The sequence below is a fragment of the Siniperca chuatsi genome, linkage group LG24 (genome assembly GCF_020085105.1).
Source record: "Siniperca chuatsi isolate FFG_IHB_CAS linkage group LG24, ASM2008510v1, whole genome shotgun sequence".
Lineage (NCBI taxonomy): Eukaryota > Metazoa > Chordata > Actinopteri > Centrarchiformes > Sinipercidae > Siniperca > Siniperca chuatsi.
In genome coordinates, this window is record NC_058065.1 from 16,335,077 (window position 1) to 16,362,688 (window position 27,612).

At 42.4% G+C, this 27,612-nt stretch overlaps 1 protein-coding gene across 4 annotated transcripts in view; it reads left to right on the forward strand.

Moving 5' to 3' along the window:
* Positions 1–1,829: 1,829 nt before the first annotated feature.
* The window catches only part of chrm4a (cholinergic receptor, muscarinic 4a), a 64,811-nt gene continuing 39,028 nt past the window's right edge, over positions 1,830–27,612 (forward strand). The window contains exons 1-2 of one of the 4 annotated variants that reach the window (XM_044188110.1): positions 1,830–2,395; positions 25,065–25,688. Coding sequence is in view for 2 of the 4 variants with exons in the window: in XM_044188108.1 (XP_044044043.1) it covers positions 27,197–27,281 (85 nt within the window). In the remaining 2 variants the exon portion in view is untranslated. Of the gene's footprint in view, positions 2,396–19,543; positions 19,566–25,064; positions 25,689–26,309; positions 27,282–27,612 lie in introns of those variants that run through there. The other 3 variants (XM_044188109.1, XM_044188111.1, XM_044188108.1) reach the window with 3 other exon arrangements.

Below are 27,612 nucleotides of genomic sequence, written 5' to 3' on the forward strand. Positions count from 1 at the left end.
CTGTCGACACTCGGGCCCTAATCAAAGCTTCAAGCCGCGATGAATGGGCCCTCGCACCTGATCGCATGTCGAGGTGCAACGCAGCCTCGGCGTCACTGCCGGAGGTTGGGCGACGTGGTGTTCTGGACGAATTTGCGCGCTGCACGAAGGAGTAAAATGTCACTTCCTGTGTCTGCTCTGTGGTGCAAGAGAACACCCACTAATACGATATGTTCCAGTGTATCAAGTGTACACTACACCCTATAATGTTCATGTAAATCAAATGATGATTGTTACGCAAGGCTTGACTACAACTCTTTCATGGCGAATAATCCATCACAGCAGCAATGGCGTTTGATGGAAACTCACAATCTTCACAATGAAGCATCATCAAGGTTTTAAGACTTTGAACAAATTTTAGGTGGATCTGGTTAATCTGCTAGGAGTATTTTTTTAGGACTAGACTAGACTATAGGGAGTGTAACTTATTGCTGCCAGTAGGTGGCGCTATGACTGTGACTGAATATGGGCATTGTCAAATATGAAAACTTGGGCTGTGTTAGTAGGATTGATAGTTTGTGCTACGTACACCTTGTATGTAAGATGTTTGCCTCTGTACAAGTCTAACTAATGTAACATCTCAGGTCAGCAGCTGTTCTGCACCATAAACTGCAATCTAATTAACAGTTAGATACAAGAAAGTGGGGGAAGGTACAGTGGATATGATAATCCCATGGTGACATACAGAGGTGATTGGGGTTGACAAAGAGTGGGAAGGAATGTATGCACATGTGTTGGCAGGCCGGAGTCGGCACCCTGTTGAGATGAGTTGCTTGATCAATGCATGGGGTGACTCGCATTTCCTTACTGACCAGCCGCTCTGATCACACCTGAGAATGGAATGCAGCGGCCGGTGAAGATCAAGAGGAATGGGAAGTGTGAACTTAGGCATTTACATAGCATTGTGTACCAAGAGGACATATAACCAACCACTTTTGTATTGCTGCTTCAGACATAGCGGGGAGATCGCCTGGAGAGGTCTCTGTGCTGTGTCTCCAGACATATATCTGTATTTATCTGTATTTGTCTGTATTTGTCTGTATTGTTAGATTGTTTGTAATGTTTGTAATAATTGTGAGGATTATAAATACTAGTTAAAAGACAATTGTAGGTCTCGTGTGGATCCCTTCTCATCAACCAACTCGGAGAGAGGTTTTTCTGACCTCGACAGCATGTAGATGCCTTCAGGTTGGGACTGACATTAAACATGTGAAGTTTAGGGCAGATTTGACCACTTACAGTCAAGATACAACAACTTCCTCTATCATGGCGAAACATCAAAAGTTCGATGCCACGCCGAAAACTCACACCTAGCGCAACTTTTAATGGCGAACATCTATAGATTGCTCTGCGAAAATTTGGAGTCCATCCAATGAATTCTCTAGGAGGAGTTTGTTAAAGTACAGAGTCTGTAAATGGCGAAAAATGGCCTAAAAGTGCATATTCAATTCAAAATATAATTAATTTGGAGGAAGAAAAATAATAATAATTCTTGCAATTCCAGCGGTCACTGTTCGGACCCCAATAATATTTGTGCTGAATTAGTTTGTTTTTTTAAAGCAAAAGTAGGGCAGTATGCCTAACATTTTACTTTCCCTGACAACAAAATAAAATATAAATCTTCTCGCTTCTGAGTGAATTGATGTTATTGATGACATAGTAACTATATATTTAGAATTCCAGCACTGTAAAGAAATTAATGTTAAATATTCACTCATCATGGATTGGCTGAGGAAAATTACATCACAAGCCTCTCTCTCTCGCTCTCGCTCTCTCTCTCTCCCTCCCTCCCGCTCTCTTTCTTTGTCGCTTGCTCGCTGTGAATGAACGGAACGTTTTCTGGTGCGCGAGAAACCATGCCATAGAAGCTGGGCGGCCAGATTTTTATTGTCGGGATTATCGATGAGTAATCAAGAAGTACTAGTGATTGGTTGCTGTTGATTTGTTATGTGTTTATATTCTAAATTCTTATGACAAACCGGCTGATTGACACAACATCTACCCCCAGAGAGGAAAACTGCATTATATAAATTGGTTAATATAGCTACCAGAAAGAGAAACCATAACAGAAGCAAAGGACCAACAACACAGAGTAAATACTGATTCGCCGGTACTCAGCGGAAGTGTAGGGGGAGGATAAAATAAAAAATTAAAGCGATATAAAATTATAGAAGGACCACGGAAGGAATTTTGTTGCGACAGCCAGTGGAAAACTTGGATAAAGGAAAGTGGACGAGAGAAAGCGAAGAAATAGGGGAGAGAGGTCTCAGGTTGGCAGTTGTTGGTGCTCCGCCATGCAACATGAGTAACGACAGTAACGGAGGTTGGGGGCTTCAGCCCCTCTGGAACTTCAATGGTGAGTGAAAAGCTCAATTAATTTTGTAAAAGGACACGCGCACAGTTGTTAATTAAGGCTTTGACAATACTGGTAATGTTAAATAAAAGACGGTTGGTTAATTATAATTATAGTAACCACTTATAACAACAACTTAAAGAAACGAAATAAGCATAATAATTCAGAATTTTCACGTTTCAAGTTCAGAAGTTTCTGGATATGTTAAACAACGTGAGGCAAAAAAATCATTGTATTTTAACAATGGAACATTTTGAACCAAACAACGTGGTCAACATTTTCACAGCCTACCAATACTGACAGGCTAAAGATGTGGAGTAGACATGGTGTTGTGGCATACTTTTAATGATAGAAAATAAGGGCTGCATTTAGTCCATGATTATTCTTTATTCTTAATTACATTGACATTTTTCTACCTTTTATAACTAATAATTGACTTAAAAAGTGCTCTTGGTTCAGCAGGTAAGTGATAATTTGATATTCACATGATCAATAATTAACATCATGTTGGAAAGATCAGTCAGAATATGATTTTCTTTTTCATGAGCATATCTAAATGGTGGAAGGGTGTGTTGTTTTGGAAATCCAAATCCAAACAAGAGCAGCAGCTTTGTGTGTGTGTGTGTGTGTGTGTGTGTGTGTGTGTGTGTGTGTGTTATGAGATACTCAGACCTAAAAGGAAACACATGAAGAGACATAGGAGGGAGAAGGAGAGAAATGTGGGAAATATAGTTTATAAACCATTTGAAGACACTCAGTGTATATCTGTCATAAAACACTTACTGACTGAACAGCTCTATAGTTGTATGAGTGATAACTCAATTCTTTGTATTAGACTGCATGATCTTGAAAGATGTTTATAATTTTTTTCCAGCTCATTTACATATACTGTATGGAGAAGCAAAATAGTAGACACACCCTACAATGTAGTGCAGTCCAATATAACAACACAAAAACAAATCTAAAGAAAACCTCTATGACACCTTATTGGCAACAACAGTTAAAAGTTTGTCAGAGGTTGTATTGTATACTCACTCAGTGTATGTGTTTCATAGTATTAGAATAGTATTTAATTAAAGGTCTTTATCATGTGCATTTTTACATGTCTTACCTGACCATTTATTACAAATTGCATGTATAAAACAGTATGTTGGGTTAATGAGTTAATACGTGGTTACCCAAAAAAAGCTTTCCCGGAAGGAAAAGTGCTGCAAGACACTGTACAATAGAATGATTGACAGCTCTGAGTTCTAGAATAAACATCAGGGGGTTGATGTAACATTCCCCCTCTTCTCCATTTTCTCTGATCTGTTCTTATGTTCTCCTCGCCTCCCTCACTTCACCTCTTATGTCTCCTCTCTTCTTCCTGCTCTCTTAATTCTATCCTATTTACATCCCTGCTCCTGCAGAGAACAGATCCCTGCGGTGTAAAGGTGTGTGTGTGTGTGTGTGTGTGTGTGTGTGTGTGTGTGTGTGCATGTATGGTTATGTGTGTGGATAAAGCATTTTGTATGCAGGTCTGTATACATGATGACATGCATATACTGTAGGTAAAACATGTTTGTGTATTTCAGCAAGCAGCAGTGTGTGTGGGGAATTCATTTCTTGTATGTATTTACAGTATGTGTGAGTATGTGTCTGAGTATGTTTGTGTATAGATGAAATGAATGTATGTCTCTTTGTGTTTGTCTTTGCAAAAAACAAAACAATAACATACATGCATAAGTATTGTGGTGACACTAACTAACTACTAACTACTACCGTGGGTACGGAAAGTATTCAGACCCCTTTAAATTTTTCACTCTTTGTTTCATTGCAGCCATTGTTGAAATGTAGAAATTTTTGCAAATTTATTAAAAAAGAAAACCTGAAATATCACATGGTCATAAGTATTCAGACCCTTTGCTGTGACACTCATATTTAACTCACATGCTGTCCATTTTTTCTGATCCTCCTTGAGATGGTTCTACTCCTTCAATGGAGTCCAGCTATGTTTAATTAAACTGATTGGACTTGATTAGGAAAGGCACACACCTGTCTATATAAGTCCTTACAGCTCACAGTGCATGTCAGAGCAAATGAGAATCATGAGGTCGAAGGAATTGCCCAAGGAGCTCAGAGACAGAATTGTGGCAAGGCACGGATCTGGCCAAGGTTACAAAAGAATTTCTGCAGCACTCAAGGTTCCTAAGAGCACAGTGGCCTCCGTAATCCTTAAATGGAAGAAGTTTGGTATGACCAGAACTCTTCTTAGACCTGGCCGTCCAGCCAAACTGAGCAATTGTGGGAGAAGAGCCTTGGTGAGAGAGGCAAAGAAGAACCCAAAGATCACTTTGGCTGAGCTCCAGAGATGCCGTAGGGAGATGGGGGAAAGTTCCAGAAAGTCAACGATCACTGCAGCCCTCCACCAGTCGGGGTTTTATGGCAGAGTGGCCCGACGGAAGCCTATACTCAGTGCAAGACATATGAAAGCCCGCATAGAGTTTGCCAAAAAACACATGAAGACTATGAGAAATAAGATCTTCTGGTCTGATGAGACCAAGATTGAACTTTTTGGCATTAATTCTAAGCGGTATGTGTGAAGAAAACCAGGCACTGCTCATCACCTGCCCAATACAATCCCAACAGTGAAACATGGTGGTGGCAGCGTCATGCTATGGGGGTGTTTTTCAGCTGCAGGGACAGGACGACTGGTTGCAATTGAAGGAAAGATGAATGCGGCCAAGTACATAGATATCCTGGAAGAAAACCTCTTCCAGAGTGCTCAGGAACTCAGATTGGGCCGAAGGTTCACCTTCCAACAAGACAATGACCCTAAAATAACAAAGGAGTGGCTTCGGAACAACTCTGTGACCATTCTTGACTGGCCCAGCCAGAGCCCTGACCTAAACCCAATTGAGCATCTCTGGAGAGACCTGAAAATGGCTGTCCACCAACTTTCACCATCCAACCTGACAGAACTGGAAAGGATCTGCAAGGAAAAATGGCAGAGGATCCCCAAATCCAGGTGTGAAAAACTTGTTGCATCATTCCCAAGAAGACTCATGGCTGTACTAGCTCAAAAGGGCTTCTACTCAATACTGAGCAAAGGGTCTGAATACTTATGACCATGTGATATTTCAGTTTTTCTTTTTTAATAAATTTGCAAAAATTTCTACATTTGTTTTTTTCTGTCAAGATGGGGTGGTGAGTGTACATTAATGAGAAATAAAATGAACTTTTTTGATTTTAGCAAATGGCTGCAATGAAACAAAGAGTGAAAAATTTAAAGGGGTCTGAATACTTTCCGTACCCACTGTATATGGGCAGAGTGATGTTATGAGGATTTCTTTATCATAATCTTATATATGAATATTTTCAAGTAATTATACCCTAATCTACTAATACCTGCCATTTATTACCATGATTCAATATATACACAAGTTTTTTACATTTTGTGTAAGAGTTATATCTCCACCAGCACAATTTAACATGCTATTTACACAAATTATATAACTTGCTATTTATATTATTTCCATCTGTACTCCTAAATAGAGTAGATAGCATGCTCGTTTGTAGTGATTTTCTTGTTAAATTAAATAAGTTCATATTGTAAGCCTTCGTGCTATACTGAGCTTAATTTCTTTGTAAAAAGCTCAGTTAAGAAATCCCATTGGAAATCAGCCATACTGATTGGAGCTAACGTCCAGGTTGGACTACAAAAAGACACATCACTGCTGGACTGCCCTAAAGATTGTCAACCTGTGCAAAGGACAGGTACAAAGACATTTTTATGTTTATGGCTAATGTTGGTTTAATATAGAAGATTATTCGCAGTCTTACTACACAATTCGTTTAGTAGTTTGCAACAACCTGTAGTGCTTGCTCAATGGCTCAAACAAGAAAAAGAAAAAAAATGGCTGAAGGATACTTTTACTTGCAGTCACTGAGCTAAGCGACACTATATATTGAAGACAATTTAAATGAAAAGTTGTCCAGCGTTAGTACTATGTATTTGTTTTGAATTTTTGATTTTGAATATGCTTTAGATTACTGGTATTACAGTGGTTACTTGTGGTGACTGTTGCTGACTGTGTTTTTAAGTTTTCTTTGTAAAAACAATGTGATGAATCCTCTCAGGCCACCGTTTGTTTGACTGCTGCCTTCTTTTGCATTTCAGACAGTGTAGCTGCTCATTGCATGTTTGCTGACCGTGGTGGTTGATAGAAGTTTAATTTTGAACAGATTTGTGGTAGTAAAATACACTTACTCTAAATACCATCAACCACAGGTGCCACCAAATATACCAGTACTGACTTGGCGAGGCGAGGTTGCCAGGCAACCAGCACAGACTCCAGGATGTCATTACCTCTGGTCAATAAATAGTCCTGCACATAACCCCCTGTAAATTAAATTTTAAACAAACAAGATATAACGTGTTAATGCTTTAGAGTTGCTGGTAGGTGGATTTTGTTACTTTCGGACAGAGCCAAGCTAGCTGTTTCCCCCTATTTCCAGTCTTACTGCTAAGCTAAGATAACCGGCTGCTGGCTGTAGCCTTATATTGTAGCCTTAAAGGACAGACATTAGTGGTATTGATTGCTCAACATTTAACTTTAATTTAACTATCTAAGAAAGCAAATAAGCATAGTTCCCAAAACGTGAAACTATTACATTAAGAGCTTACAACAATGTCTCTTTAGAATCAAACAGTCACTCTTGTAAGCTTGAAAGGTGACTGTAAAAAAGGTTGTATTTAACTCCATTGCAGAGAGTGGAGGCTGTGATCAGCTTGGAATTATGTTGGTTACTAAGGTTAAAACAGCTGGTTCCTTCTTGTTCGAGCTCCCTGAATTTTTATTGAGTCTTGTTTTAAATTATGATAGAATTGTTGTTTGTGGTGATTTTAATATTCATGTTGATGACTCTTCTAATGCCCTTGCTGCTGATTTTTTAAATATCACTAGCTCTTATAACTTTCAACAACATGAACAACTGCCAAACTCATTCCCGTGGCCACACTTTAGACCTAGTCTTTAGTCTGGGTCTGAGAATATCATCTGTGGATATCAGGGACATGTTTTTATCTGATCACCAATGCATTGTTTTTAACTGTGGATTACAGGCTGCTAGTACTGAACTATCCTGCTCTAAGTACACACGTGTCCTTAATGAGCATAGTGCCTCAAAATTCTGTACACTGTTCAATTCTCCAGGCAATGTGTTTCCTGATTCCTACAACATCAACAATGTGGTTGATTATTTTAACTACCTGTGTTCTTCAACCTTAGATCTCATAGCTCCTCTGAAAAATAGACCAAACTCAAGGACTAGAAAAAGCCATGGTTAAATGACAGTATTCAAAGGTGTAAAAGGAAATTCAATTCAATTTTATTTATATAGCGCCAATTCATAACAGAAATTATCTCATTACACTTTTCCTATAGAGCAGGTCTAGACCGTACTCTTTATATTGTTTACAGAGACCCAACAAATCCCACCATGAGCAAGCACTTGGCGACAGTGGCAAGAAAAAACTTCCTTTTAACAGGCAGAAACCTTGGGCAGAACCAGATTCAGTGTTAGGCGGCCATCTGAGTGAGAGAGAGAGAGAGAGAGAGAGAGAGAGAGAGAGAGAGAGAGAGAGAGAGAGAGAGGGGGGTGTCTGCCTCCCGAACCCAAACTAGGACCTGATTCCACAGGAGAGGAGCTTGATAACTGAAGGCACTGGCTCTCTACTTTTGGAGACTCTAGGAACCACAAGTAACCCTGCATTCTGGGACTGCAGTGTTCTAGTGGGGTAATAAGGTATCATGAGCTCTTTAAGATACGATGGTGCCTGACCATTAAGAGCTTTGTAGGTCAGGAGAAGGATTTTATACTATATTCTGGATTTTACAGGAAGTCAGTGCAGAGAAGCTAATATTGGAGAAATATGATCTCTTTTCCTAATACTTGTCAGTTCACGTTCTGCAGCATTCTGGATCAACTGGAGACTCTTAAGGGACTTATTTATTTATAGTAGTCCAACCTAGAAGTAACAAATGCATGGACTAGTTTTTGGGCATCATTTTGAGACGAGATGTGCCTGATTTTTGCAATGTTACGTAGGTGAAAGAAGGCAGTCCTTGAAGTTTGTTTTATGTGGGAGTTAAAGGATAAATCCTGATCAAAGAACTCCAAGGTTCCTTGTGGTGGTGCTGGAGGCCAGGGCAATGCCATCTAGAGCAACTATGCAACAATGGAGGTGTTTGGGGCCAAGTAAAATAACTTCAGTTTTGTCAGAGTATAACATCAGAAAACAGTTAAGGTCAGTGTTCATGACTCCACCTTAAGAAAGAGACTGGGCAAAAATGGCCTGCATGGCAGAGTTCCAAGAAGAAAACCACTGCTGAGCAAAAAGAACATTAAGGCTCATCTCATTTTTGCCAGAAAACATCTTGATGATCCTCAAGACTTTTGGGATAATACTCTGTGGACTGAGACAAAAGTTGAACTTTTTGGAAGGTGTGTGTCCCAATACATGTGGCGTAAAAGTAACACAGCATTTCAGAAAAAGAACATCATACCAACAATAAAATATAGTGGTGGTAGTGTGATGGTCTGGGCTGTTTTTTTATCCAGTCTCTTTCTTATGGTGGAGTCATGAACACTGACCTTAACTGAGGCAAGTGATACCTGCAGTTCTTTGGATGTTGTTGTGGGGTCTCTGCATGGCTGAAGAAGAACATAATGAAGACTTTGGAGTGGCCTAGTCAAATTTCTGACCTGAATCCTATTGAGATGCTGTGGCATGACCTTAAAAAGGCAGTTCATGCTCGAAAACCCCCAATGTGGCTGAATTACAACTATTCTGCAAAGATGAGTGGGCCAAAATTCCTCCACAGCGCTGTAAAAGGCTCATTGCAAGTTATCGCAAACGCTTGATTGCAGTTGTTGCTGCAATCAAGGTGGCCCAACCAGTTACTAGGTTTAGAGGGCAATCCCTACTTCACAGAGGGCCATGTAGGTTTGGATTTTTATATTTGTATATTTAATAATAACAACCTTCATTTAAAAACTGCATTTTGTGTTTACTTGTGTTATCTTTGACTAATATTTAAATTTGTTTGATGATCTGAAAAATTTAAGTGTGACAAAAAAATAAGAAATCAGGAAGAGGGAAAACACTTTTTCACAAGACTGTATAAGGTGAATAGAATCAATCCAAGCACAGAACCTTATGGAACCCCGTGACTAACTTTGGCGTGCACGGAGGACTCATCATTAACATGGATAAACTGAGATCGATCTGATAGGATTTAAATCAGATTAGTGCGCTTCCTTTAATACCAATTACATGTTCCAGTCTCTGTAATAGGATGTGATGGTCAATGGTGTCGAATGCAGCACTAAGATCTAACAAGACAAGTACAGAGACAACTCCATTGTCTAATGCAATTAAAAGGTCATTTGTAATTCTCACCAGTGCTGTCTCTGTGCTATGAGTCACTCTAAATCCTGACTGAAAATCCTCAAATAAACTATTGTTATTTATAAAGACACACAACTGATTGGCGACTGCATTCTCAAGGATCTTAGAGAGAAAGGGAAGGTTAGATATAGGTCCATAGTTGGCTATGGATGAAGAGTGGGCTTTTTAAAAACAGGTTTAATTACAGCTACTTTAAAGGACTGTGGTACATAGCCTGTTAATAAAGACAGATTGATCATATCCAGCAAAGAAGTGCTAACTAAGGGTAAAATGTTTTTTAAGCAGCCTAGTTGGAATGGGATCTAAGAGACAGGTTGATGGTTTAGATGAATTAATCGTTGAAGTTAGTTGAAGAAGTTCGATAGGAGCAAAGCAGTCAAAATATATATCAGGTTTCTAAGGTTCCTGTGTTTGAAGATAAATCGGTACCAGTTGATCATCAAAGAAGCTCATGAATTCACTACTACTGAGGGCTAGAGAAATACATGGCTCAATAGAGCGGTGATTCTCTGTCAGCCTGGCTACAGTGCTGAAAAGAAACCTGGGGTTGTTTTGATTTTGTAAAATCTAATCTTTCAGGAGAAAAAGACACATCCTTCTCTGTTGTCTGTCTGGTGCAGAGTGAGGTTTGAATGAATTGGAAGAAAGTGGGAGGGTAGGTGGAGCTTGCATGAACCAATGGGAGCACAGCAGGCAGGGTTAGGGTTAGCCAATGGGAAAATAGGTTAGGAGGAGCTTGCGTGAAACGAAAAAAATAAATAAAAGCAGAATATTTCTGGTCTGAAACATCAAACAAAATGAATCAGTTGAAGATGATCAACCAGACTGTATCTGAGTCGGATCCAGACGCCTCAACCCCAACACGCTTCAGGAGGAATGGGTTTTAGAAGATGGAGGCGTGTGGGGATATGCGTTCAACTATGAAGTCAATGAGCTTTATTTTTACCGGCTGGAGAAAGGAGAAACGTTTGGCCCCCTCACTCCAAAAGCAACGCTCACATCAATGGACATCAATGGATTCATCTTTGTGTGAAAATTACCAACACAGACGGATCAAACCTAGCTGCCTACACAGCAGTGGGTCTCATCAATTATCCTCTGAATACAATTTTTAACCAATGCAACGTAATTCTGGGGGATAGGTTGATTTCACAATCCAGTGCAACTCACCCTTACTGAGTGATGATAGAGACCCTCTTCAACTATTCAGGCGATACGCTAAAAAATCACTGCCGGGTTATTTTACAAAGACACGGCCGGTGCAATGCGGTGAGGACTATAGTACCAAATAACAGTCAAAACAGAGAAAGCTAATGACGCCTTCTGTCTCATGGGCACTGCTTCCAGCACCTTCTGTTTAAAAATACTGGGGGTCTCGTTGTTTGTCAAGAAAGTCACCGTTTCCCCTGCTGTGCAGTCACGCGCCGGCTTTAATGAGGGGCAACGCTCTCTACCCTTTATCACGCGTGAACGTAAAAACCTACTCCATCCCAGAGAATTCCAGAATATATAACCAAGAAAATCTCTTCCTGGCAACAATGCCTAAATATTTAGTGATAGCCATGGTGAACCACGAAGCCATTACAGGAAAAAGAGATCTGTAAACAACATTGAATATATGGCTCTGTCAGGACTGGAGACAAGTGCCCGCCAAAGCATTTCCAACCTCAATTTAATCAGGGGCTATCCGTCAGAGAGTTTTACAATATGTTTACTGCTACAGGGAGACACTTGAAAGATTTTTTTTAAGGTGGGGGGGATGTTTTCATCACTCTCATGGCCCCAGCGCAGTGCTAAGGGCGTCTGTTTTTTCCCCTTCTTCAACACTAGGAGTGACCCTTCATCCGCATCGTCCCAATGCAGTCCTCCCTTTTGAAGTTTATGATATTGCTTGCGAGCACTGGGGTTACTCATCAAGGATGAAGGGATGTTGAGCTCTCGTAAAGTACTTAGAAACCCTGTTCAATCCCTTGGGTTCTCTGTATTTTTTATGCATGATGGACAGATTTATAAACAGGTCTAGCAGGTGTGAGCCTTTCACAATCTCTCCCTTATGGACAAACTCTCCAGAGGGAGCCCATCTGCTCTTGGCTAATTTCTTCATAATGTACTCATTGAACTGCATTGTTACGGTAGCGAGCAGGTAGGTTTTGCAGCACCTTGCTAGCAGTTTCATCCAGCGTTACTTGTCTTTTCGCTTATCTTCTTGCTCCCCAGATACTTTGGCAAGAGTCAAAGTGATATGACAGTCTTCTTTCTCATCTTGTTTGAGCAAAGCTAGATATCTTTTAGCGTTGTATTTTTACATTTTTTCATGGGCGTTCAACACATCCCTCATTTTTACATCAAAATCATTTTCGGCCGTACGTCTCATCATTTCCCCAGTGTTGGGGCTAACCAACAAAAACATCTTTTGACTCATAATTTATCTTCTAATAAGCCCTCCAAGCAGCTCTCCAAACATCGACACTACCGCTTACAGCAAAGGTAATAGAAAACCTTCTGACTGTTTTCTCAGAGCCTGATTTTTGTTTTTACTGGCCAACAATCTGATAATTTTCTTTTGTTTTCTGAGTTTTTTGTATTGAGCTGAGGTCAGGGGAATGTTTCCTTTTAAGAGGTTTAAGGAGAGCTCGCACAGTGACTGAAGAAAGTCCGATGAACAATGGTTGAGAATATCTTTACGTTTCCGAGGCGTGGCGTGACATAAAGCGCATAGTAAATGCTGACATGCTGGATCAGGACTTGGATTTAGGTAGATAGACGATGGGCCACTGATGGGGGAATATTACCGTCCTTAGTCTGTATTGTTCTGGGTAGCTGGGTGTGAGATTGATGATTAAATACCCATGAAGATCTTTGGTAGAGTCTTCAAAACTGTCTAATAAAAAGTCTTTTTGTCCAGGAAACATTTGTTGAGCCAATATATTCATCTGTAATCTGTGTCGAGGGTTTATAAACAGTACTAGATAATTACTGTTTAAACTGATGGTGTGGCTGTGTTTACAGGCTGTGTTATTCTTGATGGAAAAGATTTTGAGTCAGCATCATGATGGACATGTTCTTGTGATGTCTGTATTGTGTAAAAATTCTGACTTCATCGGGATCGTCCAAAATAATCAAATGATTTTGATCAGGGGGAAACAGGGTGGGAGACATTGTCCAAGATGGCATGTAGTTTGGCCAGCATCCTCCTCTCTGACACCACCGCCAGAGAGTCCAGCTCCACCCCTACAATGTCACCGGCCTTACGGATCAGTTTGTTGAGTCTGTTGGCGTCCGCTACCCTCAACCTGCTGCCCCAGCATGCAACAGCATACAGGATAGTACTGGCCACCACAGACTCATAAAACATCTTCAGCATTGTCCGGCAGATGTTGAAGGACCTCAGCCTCCTCAGAAAATAGAGGCGGCTCTGGCCCTTCCTGTAAAGAGCTAGAGTGTTCTTAGCCCAGTCTAGTTTATTGTCCATGTGTACTCCCAGGTAATTGTAATCCTCTACAATGTCCACACTGACCCCATGGTTGGAAACTGGGGTCACTGGTGCCTTGGCCCTTCGTAGGTCTACGACCAGCTCCTTAGACTTTGTCGCATTGAGCTGCAGATGGTTCTGCTCACACCATGAGACAAAGTTCCCCACCACAGCCCTGTACTCAGTCTCATCACCACCGCTAATACTTCCTACCACAGCAGAGTCATCAGAAAACTTCTAAAGGTGGCAGGACTCTGTGCGGTGGCTGAAGTCCGTGATATAGATGATGAGGAGGAAGGGAGAGAGGACAGTCCCCTGAGGGGCCCCAGCGTTGCTGACCATGCTGTCCGACACACAGTGCTGTAGGCGCACGTGCTGTGGTCTGCCAGACAGGTAGTCCACAATCCAGGACACGAGGGGGGCCTCCACCTGCATCGCTGCCAGTAGGGCTGGCCGGATGGTGTTGAAAGCACTGGAGAAGTCAAAAAACATGATCCTCACCATGCTTGCCGGCCTGTCCAGGTGGGTGTGGATGCGGTTCAGTAGGAAGATGATGGCATCCTCAACTCCCGGCTGGGGCTGGTAGGTGAACTGAAGGGGGTCCAGGAGGGCTCTGACAATGGGCCGCAGCTGTTCCAGCACCAGTCTCTCCAGGGTCTTCATTATGTGGGAGGTCAGTGCCACCGGTCTGTAGTCCTTGGAGCCACTGGGACACGGCGTCTTCGGCACAGGAACGAGGCAAGATGTCTTCCACAGAACAGGGACCCTTTGAAGACTCAGGCTCAGGTTGAAGACATGTTAAAGGACTCCACCTAGCTGGGGGGCACAGGCTTTTAGCACCCCGGGGCTAACTTCATCGAGGCCTGCAGACTTTTTTGAGTGGAGTTTCATCAGCTGTCCTCTTACCTGGTCAGTAGTCAGGCACACAGCAGAGGTTACAGGCGGGGGAGGGGGGGAGTCATTAGTGTGAAGAGTGCTGTTAGCCTGATAGCCAGATGAGGGGGAGTAGGACTCTCCCAGGAAGATGGAGGAGGGGGGAGCAGAGGACTCAGAGGAGCTTGAGGGCCAACAGCAGCTGATATAGAGGGGGGATGAGCATGAGCCGGTGTGTCGAATCTGTTAAAGAACAGATTAAGTTCGTTGGCCCTGTCCAAGCTGCTTTCAACTCCTCTGCTGCCAGTTGGTCTGAAGCCAGTCATGCTCTTCATGCCATTCCAGACCTCTCTCATGTTGTTCTGCTGGAGTTTCAACTCCAGCTTCCTCCTGTACTTCTCCTTGGCCTCCCTGATCTTCACCTTCAGGTCAGCCTGGATTGCCCTCACCTCCTCCCTTTTACCATCAGTAAAGGCCCTCCTCTTGGCATTCAGGATGTCTTTGATGTCATTTTTTACCCACGGTTTATTATTTGCATAACAATGGACCACCTTAACTGGGACATTGCAGTCCACACAGAAGTTAATGTAGCAAGTGATGCACTCAGTGAGCCCATCAATGTCCTCTCCATGAGGCTCACAGAGTGCATCCCAGTTTGTCACCTCAAAACATACCTGCAGTGTCTCATAGGCCTCCTCTGACCATCTCCTCACTGACCTTGTGGTCGCAGGCTGCCTTTTAACCAGAGGCACATAGCAGGGTTTGAGGTGAACCAGGTTGTGGTCCGACCTACCCGGAGGGGAGGGGGGAAGAGCTGTATGTGTCCTTAACGTTAGCATACAGCAGGTCCAGTGTCCTCTCCTCTCTAGTAGGACAACTCACCTAATGGGTGAAATTAGTCAGTGCTGTTGAAACACTGACATGGTTGAAGTCACCCGAGATTAATATGAGTGCACTCGGGTGTTGAGTCTGGAGTTGTGCTATGGCGGTGTGAATGGCGTTGCACGCTGATGCTGGGTTAGCAGAGGGGGGGATATAAACAGCCACAAGGAGGGCATGTGAGAATTCAAATGGCAGATTATATGGCCGGAGTCCCACGCTAACAGTTCAATGTCCGGGTTACAGATACTCTGCTTGATAGTAACGTGACCAGGATTACACCATCTGTTGTTGACCAGAATAGCAAGCCTGCCGCCTTTTCGCTTACCGCTCCCGGTGTGATCCCTGTCGGCCCGAACAGTCTGAAAGCTATCGATGGAAACATTATGATCCGGGATATCCTGGTGTAGCCATGTCTCTGAGAAGCACTTCAAACTACACTCACGGAACTCCGTCTGACTCTGAGCTAACGCCGTTTTTTATGCGCCAGTGATCTCACGTTTCCCATTACGAGAGAACGCAGACACGCCTTAAATCTCTTGATCTTAAGTCTCTTTTGTCTGGACCCCTCTCTCTTCCCTCGCCGCTTCATTCCACCTCTGCATCCTCAGTGTGTCCTCCTCTAGATGTCAGTGGGGACATCGGTTGTTCTGGGCGCCATGCTGCTTGGCTTCAGCGCGATCAGCTGTTCCCTGGTGTAAACAATGCGGCCAAACAGCTGATCTGCAGTGGTGCCGTGACCGAGTGGCAGGAGAAGAAGTTCCACGGCGAAAAAAAGTACAAAAATACTTTTTACTCTCATTTTCGTAAAGAGCATAGTTTAAATTATACTTACACACAAGTTTGGAAGGAAAAGGAAAGCTAAAAGTTGGAAAAAGTAAGACGACGAGATGGAGCTACGGCAATAGACAGCATGTACGTTGGCGCATGCGCACTGGAAACTGGAAAAGTTGACCCTTTCGCAGCATTGGTGCGTCTGCGTAATGCCTTTTAAGAGTAAAACAACCTTTTTGTTTCAAGTTTGGTAAGCATAACTTTTTGGACCCACAGTCACAAATTCTTTGATGCTATCTCCCCCTAACTTGTCTTTCAAATTTCCCAGCTTGAGTGTCTGTCCCTCTTTGACATAGATGAGGCTGTCTGTATTGTATTAAAGGACTCTGTCTTGCAGCTGTTCCAAATAACTGTACAACATCAGACGCCTATGAAAGTAGTGAAAGCGGCTATAAAAACGTTATTTACCTTGTTTGGTGGCAGGATACAACAGTCTCCATAAGACCACTGTACCAAAGCCACTTTGTCATTGACAAAGGAGAAGTACTTGACTTTATATTTTTCAGAAAACGTTAGGTTAAAGAATTCTTCTGGGTCTGTGACTAGTTTGGTTTGTTGCATCTCTGTGCGAACTTACCCCAAAAGGGGTTCAGACATAATTTAGGGACTTGCCTTTTAGCAGGGTTTGGTTTGATTTTATCAGCCTGCAGCTTGATTTGCATAATAGTCACTGATGTACTTTTCTCTGCTTTCCTGATCTACAGCATCGGATGTGTAATCCAAAGATTCCTTCAGCTTACCATTCAGAAAAGTGTGCATATAGTCGACAAATAAAGAATCGCTCTGTCTATCAAAGTGCCATACCTCAGTTATTTCAGCTATCCGATAGCCCATCTCCAAAGCCTTGTTAAATTCATGGGTGACCCAGACACCGGTCAACGTCCTGTCATCATTGCTCAAAGCCGACACAGACCCTCCTGCAAATTGAGCTTGGCGCATGCTCGACAAAGGGTAAACACAAGCTTAGCCCCTGCCATTCTATAGGGCAAGACTGGAAAGTACAACTCTGTCGGCAGGTAGACCTTTGCCCTTATTATCCCAAAGCAGCTTTGAGGTTTTTCTGGAAATCTTCATAGATTATTTCAGGGTGTCCGAGAGGATAAGGGAAGTTGGTGTTACAGTGAGGATAGAGAGATGTCATAACTACATAAGAGATTGTCTTGTTTGATGCAGCGGTGTGTCTCAACTTTATAGCAGAGGTACGCCCTCCGTACAAAGCTTTGCGGGGTGATAAAGAACAGCCGTGATTGAAACATCCTAGAAACTCAGACATATTTCACCCCGGCGAGCTCAGCATACCCGTCTACAAAGAATCGCCCCAACTGTTTTTCCTCCTTATTTAAAATATGTTGGATAGGGATGTCATGGGTGGGTGCGTTTGAAAATGTTTTGAATTGATGCCTGTAGTCGTCCGGTGAGGGGATTGCTAAAGTTTTCGATGGTAGAAAGTTTGTAAGAAACACCTTCATGCATGCCAGGAGACTTCCCATGATGCGCCTCTTTCCTCTCTCCTTCTCTCCCTCTCCATCTGTATGCATTTTTGTTCCATTACTGCATATTACTAACTCAACATCTTCTCTCTCCTATAGTTTTGTGCTTTCTCATTTCTCTCCTCTCTCCTTCTGTCGCTTTCAGCAGGTATTTCTGCCTCCGAAGCTGCAGAGACTGGATCTGTGGTTGTGGGCCACCTGCTGCCCCCGTGTTCCTGCTCAACAACTGCTACTAAAGTTGTTGTTTTTTACTGCATTATATAGGTCATCTGAAATGCAGTAGAAAGTCTTTGGCACAGTCTGTGTACTGGGAGCTCCATGTTTTACCATCTAAGGTTCATGTACACACTAAAAATGGAACGTGAACGCCGTTCTCGTTGACATAGGTTTCATAAAACACTACACCATGACCTTTTGATTGCCTGAGGCAAGCACGATCTCTGTGGCTGAGATGATGGCGATAGCCCTTCTTGGAAATATTGGTCCAATCCCCCACAGGTCTAGCATGAGAAAAAGTTTTTGATAAATATTCTGTGTAAGTTTTAGGTAAAAACTGATTAAAAATGCAGCAACTCACCAGGTAATACCACGTCCTTAGAAAGCACAGATAAGGAGTCAGTATCAGATGAGGTCTCATATGTTGAGGTGTCAGTTGATGACTCTGAAAGGCATAATTTCTAATTACGATAGGAAATAAAAGTCTTTAAATATTTCTGTATTAAAAATACACAATGTAGACCTGTACTTACCAGACTCTTCTGATTGAAGCCCTCCGCTTAGAGTCACTGCAAAGAATGAAAAAACTCTATATGTTTTTGCCTAAAGGTTTAAACGTATGAAATATAGTTTTAAAGATATTAGTAATTTACCGGTTGCTTGAGCCATTTCCCGTTGTCAGATGTCAGATGTCTTCCTGCTCTCTGTCTCACTTTAATATCTACCACGTAACTGGGTGTCCCCTGTCTGTATAGGATTCCTGTGTGAAAACAAGGGTTTTGTGTGTGTGTGTGTGTGTGTGTGTGTGTATTCGGTGCAGAGATTAGCCTCTGAGATTTAATGTTTTTCTTTTACTTCTTTTTCTCATTATTTGTGATGTTTATTATACAGATCTCACACACGGAGCTTCACACAGAAACCTCAGTTATATTTAACATCTGGCTCTGTTTTAAAGGCAGTAATTGTAATTTCCCCTTATGATATTGTGAAACTTTAAAGTAGAATCTTTTTCAACATAAGAGTGAGTAAAGGTCCTCAAATACCATATTTTATGGGCAATTTACTCTTATTGTGTAATAAGTGTGTATGGAAGTGTTGTCTGGTTGACACGCATTCAGTATGCCTTGAAGCCATATAAGATGCATTCCTCTGTCACACAGTCATTCCTCAGTCACACAATCTGCCTTCAGAAAGAGCAGCAAACTTTGACCTTTTAGGGACACAGGATGTACTGATGATTGAGAATCACCGTGGGCACCCCTTATAGATTTATTTACCCAGTGTGAGGAGTTTCACCCGACAGTTTCAAATTGCCTTCACAGATGATTGAGCAGCAAGGAATCTTCAGAATGAGCAGCAAACTTTGACCTTTTAGGGGGGACACAGGATGTAGAGATGTATTGATGATTGAGAAACGCCGTGGGCACCCTTATGGTTTTATTTACCCTGTGTGAGGAGTTTCACACGGCAATTTCAAACTGCCTTCACAGATGGCTGACCTTTAAGGGTGATGGTATTACGGAGGAAATCTGATATACCCTCATTCCTCAGTCAACCTTTACACAGTCTGCACAAGAGCTGCAGGAGAGATGCAGTCTAATGCTAGCCACAGATCACAGTCACAGGAGCTGTAAGAGATGCCGCACGTTGACATTCCTCAACGTATATCCAGACATTTATTCAGCTTCAAAACTTTTCATTCAAACCTCACTCTGCACCAGACAGACGTGTCTTTTTCTCCTGAAAGATTAGATTTTACAGATGGTAAGTTTGTAAATAATTTTTTATACTTTTCATACTATTGATTTCACTTAAATGATTGAATTATTTAATCATATTATTTAATTTACATGTTTTTTTCATTCCCACGCCTACTTCGCTCCCATTGGCTCCTGATAGCTACGCATGCTTCACGCTCATTGGTCCACACATAGCGCCACCCATGTCCGGAGGGAGGTAGGGTCAAGAGGTCAAGTGGGCGGGGTTTCATTCAGGTTTAATCAAAGGTCACCATCCATCACCCATTGATTAAAAAGTGACAGAAAGTGTTGCATATCACTCTCTGCAGTACTAAGGCTATCATTTTCAACATCCAAATAAATACTGAAATCAACTACAATAACTACTTTATCTGTTTTAAGGACTAAACATGACAAAAACACAGATAAAAATTCAGAATAAAGACCAGGAGCACAGTACACTATAACAAACAGAATTGGCTGTTGTGTTATCCAGGTTGGGTGTGAAAGACTGAGAACAAGGCTTTCAAATGAGTTATAATTTAGTTTAGGTTTAGGATTGATTAATAGGCTTGAGTTGAAGATCGTTGCAACTCCACCTCCTTGGCTGGTGCCTCAAGGAATGTGAGTATTAATATTACTGGGCGGAGTGGATTCATTTAGGCTAACATATTCTTCATGACCTAGCCATGTTTCAGTAAGACAAAATAAGTTAATATGATACTCTGATATTAAATAGTTCACTAGTAGAGCTTTAATTCTCCTATTTTGTTGTGCTATTTCAACGTTTTTGTTTAGGTTTTTATGTATGTAACTCCTTCTGTTAACTTTTGATTTTATTCATTTAAGTGGTCGGGGGGCAGACACCGCCAGTAAGGAGTTTTGGGTGGATAACTGCTCTGGAAGTGCAGAGAAGTGTGTTGGACTCAACTCTGGGTTGTCATGGTTTTGGTCCATTAATAAACTCAGCCAGATTTCTAGATATGAGAGCTGCTCCATCCAAAGTGGGATGAATGCCGTCTCATGAGACCAGGTCTTCCCCAGAAAGTCCACCAATTATCTACAAAGCCCACATTGTTTGCTGGACACCACCTCGATAGCCAGCGACGGAATGAAGTCATGCGGCTAAACATGTCCTCACTGGTCAGGTTTGGCAGGGGCCCAGAGAAATCTACGGAGTCCAACATTGTCTTTGCATATGTACACACCGACTCGACCGAACATTACAGCCGATGTGAATAACATTCTTACTGTATTTACACTTATCTTTAGCCAGGAGTTTTAAATAGGAATAGGGGCGCCCGCTCTCGCCCCAGGAATACATTTGACTATGGTCGCTGGTTTCGCTAACTTCGCATTTCTCAAAATGGATCTGCCAATAATCAGAGTTGGTTTGTCAGCAGGTGTGTCGCTGAGTGGGAGAACTTATTAGAAACGTGAACAGGTTGATGGTGAACCGTGGGCTTCTGCTTAGGGCTATGCTTCCTTCAGACAGTCACCCAGCCTCCCTGGGACAGCTAACAGGAGCTATCTCTGGTTGGTATGCACCGGCTACAGGCTAACTACAGCAGCTAATGCTTGAGTTCCCATGGTGCGGAACCGTCTTTCCAATTCACTAAGCCTCGTCTCCAATGCTACAAATAAGCTACATTTATTATATGTACCATTATCAATAAAGGAGGCAGAGGAATAGCTAAACATTTGACACACCGAGCAGGAGAGAGCAGGAGGGAGAGAGAGAAGCCATTGCTAGCTGCTAAGCTAAAGAACGGTAGCTAGCAAAACTGAATAGCGTGTAAACTGTGGGATTAGTGAGAAATAGGTTAAAAGAAGGAGAGCGCTGTGAGTGCTTGAGCAGAACTAGTGTATGTTAAAGTGTATAGCAGATAGTCACTATAATAAAGAATCGAACAAAATTAACTGTGATGAGCTAGAGCAGCAAAAATACGCTACTAGTAACACACAAACACCGATGACCGGAGGAAATTAGACAATACGCTTACCGCAGCATGTCAGCGGTATAAAGAGTACAGTCTGAACCTGCTCTATAGGAAAAGTGCAATGAGATAACTTCTGTTATGAATTGGCGCTATGTAAATAAATTTAATAAAATAAATAAATAAAAATAATATTAGAATATGGTAACACAAACATAAGCGTTACTTGTCTTTTTACATATATAGCAGTATATACTTGTTTTCAGATACAAGAACAGCAACTATAAATACATTTAGTTCCACAACTATTTATTAATCTGCAGAAATATAAATGTGCAAAATACAGCGTTTGTGTGCTTCAGCAGGAGACATGGGCCCAGGGCTGCTGGTGATCACAGGAGTAAACACACTGGTCTGCAGCCTGCAGTTCACTTTACCTGTCTGTTTCATCTGAAAAACACGGTGACACGGTCTCACTGCAACGACATTGACAAGATATAATTTTGTATGATCGATTTAGCCAACCCTTGTCTTAAGAAACACCAGGATTCTACACCATTAACGTTAGTGGTTGGCCTTAGCATGTAGCTAATGTTAGCTTTTGGTTAGGGTAGCAATAGCATGACATCAGTTAGCAGGTATAGCATTTAACAAGCAGTCTGTGGGCCGTATGTGATTTACCTTCAACCGAATGGTGTCTTCCACCACTGCTTCAACAGCGCAGTAGCTGAGCCGGTGCGCCAGAGAAGGCCGGCCTGTGAGCCAGCAATGCATCGATCCAGACAGTCAAACCACCGCTGCTCAACCAATCAGAAATGTTCAGCACAGCAAGCTACTACCCAGAGCAGGGAGGGGGGTAAAAAATGTCCCTGGTACTTAATTTAGACCCTGGTCCCTGCGGTGGAGTTCCTCCAAAGGTTCCTAGTGCCTGGGGAACGTTCCTGCTGTCGAAACGCAGCTTATGATGTATTTGTTACCCTGTGCGTAAGCTTCTCATGATTTTTTGCTTATTTCTTGCTGTGCTGGACGCACTGGAAACCTGACCAGCAGGCTTGTTAGGGTGTAGACCACAATAGCCCCCTGCCACTTTTATATAGTGATCTCCTTGGTAATTATATCTACCTCACCTTTATTCATCTGCCTATTACTTGTATGCTGATGCTTAATGCTCAACATAATAAAATGCAGTCACTGGATATACATATCACACATTGCACATTGTGTGATGATGCCACTCTGGCAGCCTAAATCTTCTCTGTTTCTGTCACTGCTCTGAGAGTTTGGTGTGCTTGCTCTCCCCTGACTGATTCTCCAGACAGCTGTCACACTCCAGAGGTCAGCACTGAGTTGAATATATCTGTGTTCATTTTTGGCAGATGCATTCTTGTTGTCCTGCACTTGACTTCCACATAGTGTAGTGTTAAAGGAGGTCAGCAGCAAAAATATCCACATTGTTAAGCATGCTGGCAAGAAAGCACTTGAAAGACGGCTATGCAGATGTGATGTGGATCACTGTCATCAGTCTACATCAGTCTGAATGTTAATAACGGCCAGAAGCCTCCATATTTAAATGTATCTTGCCTACATGCAGATCATTTAAATACAGTGACACTTCTCCAGCTCTTCAAAAGCAATGCTGTTCTCCTTACAGATTTTACAATACAATGGTACAAATCCAAATCTATTGCATTTTGCAGTTTTCTGGTAACTGTGTAATAGCACAAATCCATTGCATGTTATCCTGTGTTGGAAAACATTACCAATGTGAAATTAAGGGGGGGCAGTGACCTCATTTAGGATCCTAGTGTCCTGAGGGTAGAAGCTCTTCCTGAGCCTCCCGGTGCTGGCCTGCTGTATCCAGCACATTCTTCCTGACTGCAGCAGGGAGAAAAGGCTGTTATTCTCCTAGCCTTATTCTTGCAGTGCCTGGTATAAATATCCTTTAGGCAGGGTAGAGCACCGCCTATTGTATGTTCTGAAGGGATTTACAGACGAGTTGTGATACTGCTCCTTCCAACTATAATTTCCATCTCAGACAGTTTTCCTTTACCTCTCTTTGGATCCTTTATTCTTGACTCTTGAATCTTTTGATATATTCACCTGATTGGCTTTTTCATACAACTTCTTTTAAATTTGTGAGCTTGTTTCAGATTTTGCACATTAATTGCCTGCTTCACTTTTAGGTGATACCTAAGCTTGAAACATATCCTAGCTCTATTTTTCAATCAGTCATGTTCCCCAGAACATCTTGTAACTTGTTTTCATTGACAAGGATGTACATGTCATGTTTGTCAATTTTATGGCTTGGTCATGTAAATCAGCTCAGGCCTTTTCTTCTCATTGACTCCATTGATTAAAGAAAGGTGGTCTAGCAGAATGTGGTCTAGAGAGCAGTGTTGGGCATAAGACATTACTAAATAATGCATAACAGAAATGTGATTCCTTTTTTCAATAGTGGCTAGTGTAACAGATGACATTTGAAGGTGGAGGGTTTGCTGCCCATCAGACTGCGCAGGGCTGCCACAGTCTGAGTGGAGATCAAATACGTGGAATAAAAATGAAGTCCTTCCTGGCAGTATAATTACCAGAAGGAAGTTTCATTGACTGTGGTTTTCACTGTTTCATGAATGGATGTAATTTAGAGAAGACAGGTTTGAGCATACTAGCCAAAAAAAGCTAATGACTTTTCATATACTTAGGATAGCTGCGCTGAGTGAGATCTGATCTCCTGCTGCGCGCACAGCACAATTAGTTTTCCGTTCATCTTCAGCCATTTTAATAGTAAATTCATCTTTCAGTCATTTTCTAAGCAAAAATGCTAAACATTTTGCTGCTTTTCTTTGTTTTATATAATTGTAAACTGAATATCTTTTGGTTTTCAAAGGTTGGTTAAAACAAGTCATCTGAAGACATTGTTTTGAGATCACAGAAATTATAACAGGTAGTTTTTATTAGTTTCCAAGGTTTTTATAGACAAAATTAATAATTGATTAATCAAGGAAGTAATCTGCACATTAATTGATGATTAGTGATGAAAATAATTGTTAGTTGCAGCCCAAGTTTGAATGAGCTATAGTAAACAAGGTGCTCTGGTATGTGTCAAATATACTGCCGGCCGATACAGCTTATTTGTACTCAGAATGAGTGGTTTATTAAAGGTGGGGTGTGTGATTCTGGAGAAATCCAATACAGTGATAAATACCATGATATAGAGTGAACAACGACACAGCAAGTAATATAACTAACGTTAGCTAGGTTGTGTGTTAGCAAACTGTTGCTACAGTTGCTGCTGTGAGCTAACATGCAGAGAGGACGAGACGTTTCCCATAGCCAGCAAACCAGCTCCAGACAGCGTAGCTGCTTATTCTAGCTCTCTGATTGGTTACACAATACACTAGATGGCACTGCAAATGGCTTCCTTTGTGTTTTGGTGTGTGTTGTTTTGTCTTGTTTTGTTTGTAAATTTAGTTTTCTGCTGTGAGCTCATGAACATCAGGGAAACTACACCAGCGGACTTATTTCCGTCTTTTATTCTGTCATCAGTGGAATTGTTGGACATTCTGGTCAAAGGTGCTCTCACCTTTACTTATGCAGCAAAACGCCAAAGGAGAGGGAAACGTGCCGGGCGCTTGTGCGCCTCCTTCAGTGCGGATTTCGCACACCGTTACCGGGAATATTTCGCTCCAACGTATGCTCTCTGTGCAATAAACTGGATGAACATCAGCTACTGGTGAGGAAAAACAGAGACTTTTATTCATCTTCTGTTTTATGCTTCCCAGAGACATGGCTGTGTGGATCGATACTGGATTCTGCGTTGCAACTGGCAGGCTTCCAACTCTTCAGAGAGGATCGCAACACAGCACTGTTCTCCTGATCTGGAATTTATTCATAAACTGTGAACCTTTCTACTCCCTCCATGAGTTTGTTTCATTCGTTCTCGTTGGTGTTTACATTCCACCAAAGGCCAATGTGCAGGATGCACAGCGCATTCTCAGATACTGTGTATGGAGGGGACAAACCTGGACTCCTTAGTTACTGTCCTCTGTGACTTTAACAAGGGAAACCACAGCCAACTCCCCAAATACAGAATACCAGAGTAGAGAATATTCTGGATCATTGTAAGCAGTAAGCAGTGCCTATCACGCCACTGCACTGGGACACTGTGACCATCTCATGGTCCACATGATTCCTACATACAGGCAGAAATTAAAGCTCTGTAAACCTGTTGTGAGGACATCAAAGCAGTGGACCAGTGGAGCTATGGAGGACCTTTGGGCATGCTTGGACTGCACTGACTGGGATGTTTTCAGGGCTGCTACCAACAGTCTGGATGAGTTCACAGAGGCAGTGACATCATACATCAGTTTCTGTGAGGACTGCTGTATACCATCATGCACCATGGGGTGAGTTACAACAATGACAAACCTTGGTTCACAGCTAAACTCAGACAGCTACGGTTGGAAAAGGAAGAAGCATTCAGGAGTGGAGACAGGGACAGGTTTAGGAAGTCAAAGTATAGGTTTAGCAAGGTCTGTACTCAGACAGACTACAACACCAGTTCTCAGCCAACACTTCCGTCTGTCTCAGACGGATCACTTACTACAAACCAAAAGCCCCCCACTCCATTAATATGACTATGAATAGACTTGTGCATGGCCAACCACAGAGGTCAATGGGACACCATATCCCTGTGACTCCATCCACCAGCTCCAGCCCACCAGCTCGACCCCCCTCCCCTACTGCAACAATGGCTCTCACCCCCGCAAAGCAGCCATCCACCCTGAAGCACTGCACTGATCAGCTGTCTCCAGTGTAAATGGACTGTACTTATAGCGCCTTTCTAGTCTTTCTGACTACTCAAAGCGCACTAACTACATATCATATTCACCCCATTCACACACATTCATAGGTGCCAACTGCTCATCAATCATTCACACACTCAGCATCAGTTGAAAGAAACTCCGGCATCAGTTGAAAGAACTTCGTAGGCTGGGGGAAGCTGAGATCGAACCGCCGACCTTCCGATTGGTGGATGACCCACTCTACTACTAAGCCACAGTCGCCCACGGATGTTCACGGACATCTTTAACACCTCACTGGAGACATGCCATGTGCCAGCCTGCTTCAAATCCTCCACCATCATCCCGGTCCCCAAAAAACCAAGCACCACAGAACTTAACGACTACATACCCTTTTCCCGGACCTCTGTGGTAATGAAGTCTTTTTAGCGCCTTGTGTTGTCCCACCTTAAATCATCACAGACTTCCTGTCTGACAGGAGGCAGCACGTGAGGCTGAGGAAACATGTCTCTGACTCCCAGACTATCAGCACCGGTTCCCCCCAAGGCTACATTTTTTCCCCTCTGCTCTTCTCTCTGTACACCAACAGCTGCACCTCCAGTCACCAATTCGTCAAGCTGCTGAAGTTTGGAGATGACACCACCCTCATTGGGCTCATCTCTGATGGGGATGAGGCTGCCTACAGGTGGGACATTGACCACCTGTTGACCTAGTGCAGTCAGAACAACCTGGAGCTCAATGCTCTCAAAAGACAGTGGCGATGGTTGTGGATTACAGGAGGAACCCAGCCCTACCTGCCCCCATCACCATGTGTGAGTCCCCTTTCGAAACTGTGGAGTCCTTCCGCTTCCTGGGCACCATCATTCCCATGTAAATATTTTGCACCTTGCGCATTCCTGCACAAACTGTAGTTTAAATACAGTGGTGTGAAAAAGTGTTTGCCCCCTTCCTGATTTCTTATTTTTTTGCATGTTTGGTTTTGCCTGGTAAAGCCCTCATCAGACACAGATATGCAGAGGCTAAGCAACAACAGGCATTTTACTTCTACAAGAGACATGGAGTAAACAACTTGCCACTTTTACAACCGGGAGATCAAGTTCTGTTAAAGTTGGATGAGGACAAGGCATGGAAAAGACCAGCATCTGTCATCTAAGAGAGCTGTACTCACACCAAGTGAATTCACCAAGGTTAGGAGAGGTGAGAAGGAACAGACATCTACAACTTGTACAGTGAAAACAGATAGCGAACACAGGTACTATGAAAGCGAGCTCAGAGCCAATAGGAATGGAAACACAACACCAGGGCTCTTGTCATGGACAGAGTGAAAGTAATGGACTTAATAGAAACACACCAGAAGGTCGGATAGTGACATGGTTTGGTAGAGTTTGTAAACCTGTAGTAAGACTGGGCATGTAAGCATAATGTAATATCCTACTAAAGAGGTAAAGTGGAAACTCTAATATACATTGTCCTAAATAGAATGAAAAGTTAAGAGGGATTAAAAACGTTATTGTTTATCCTGGAAAAA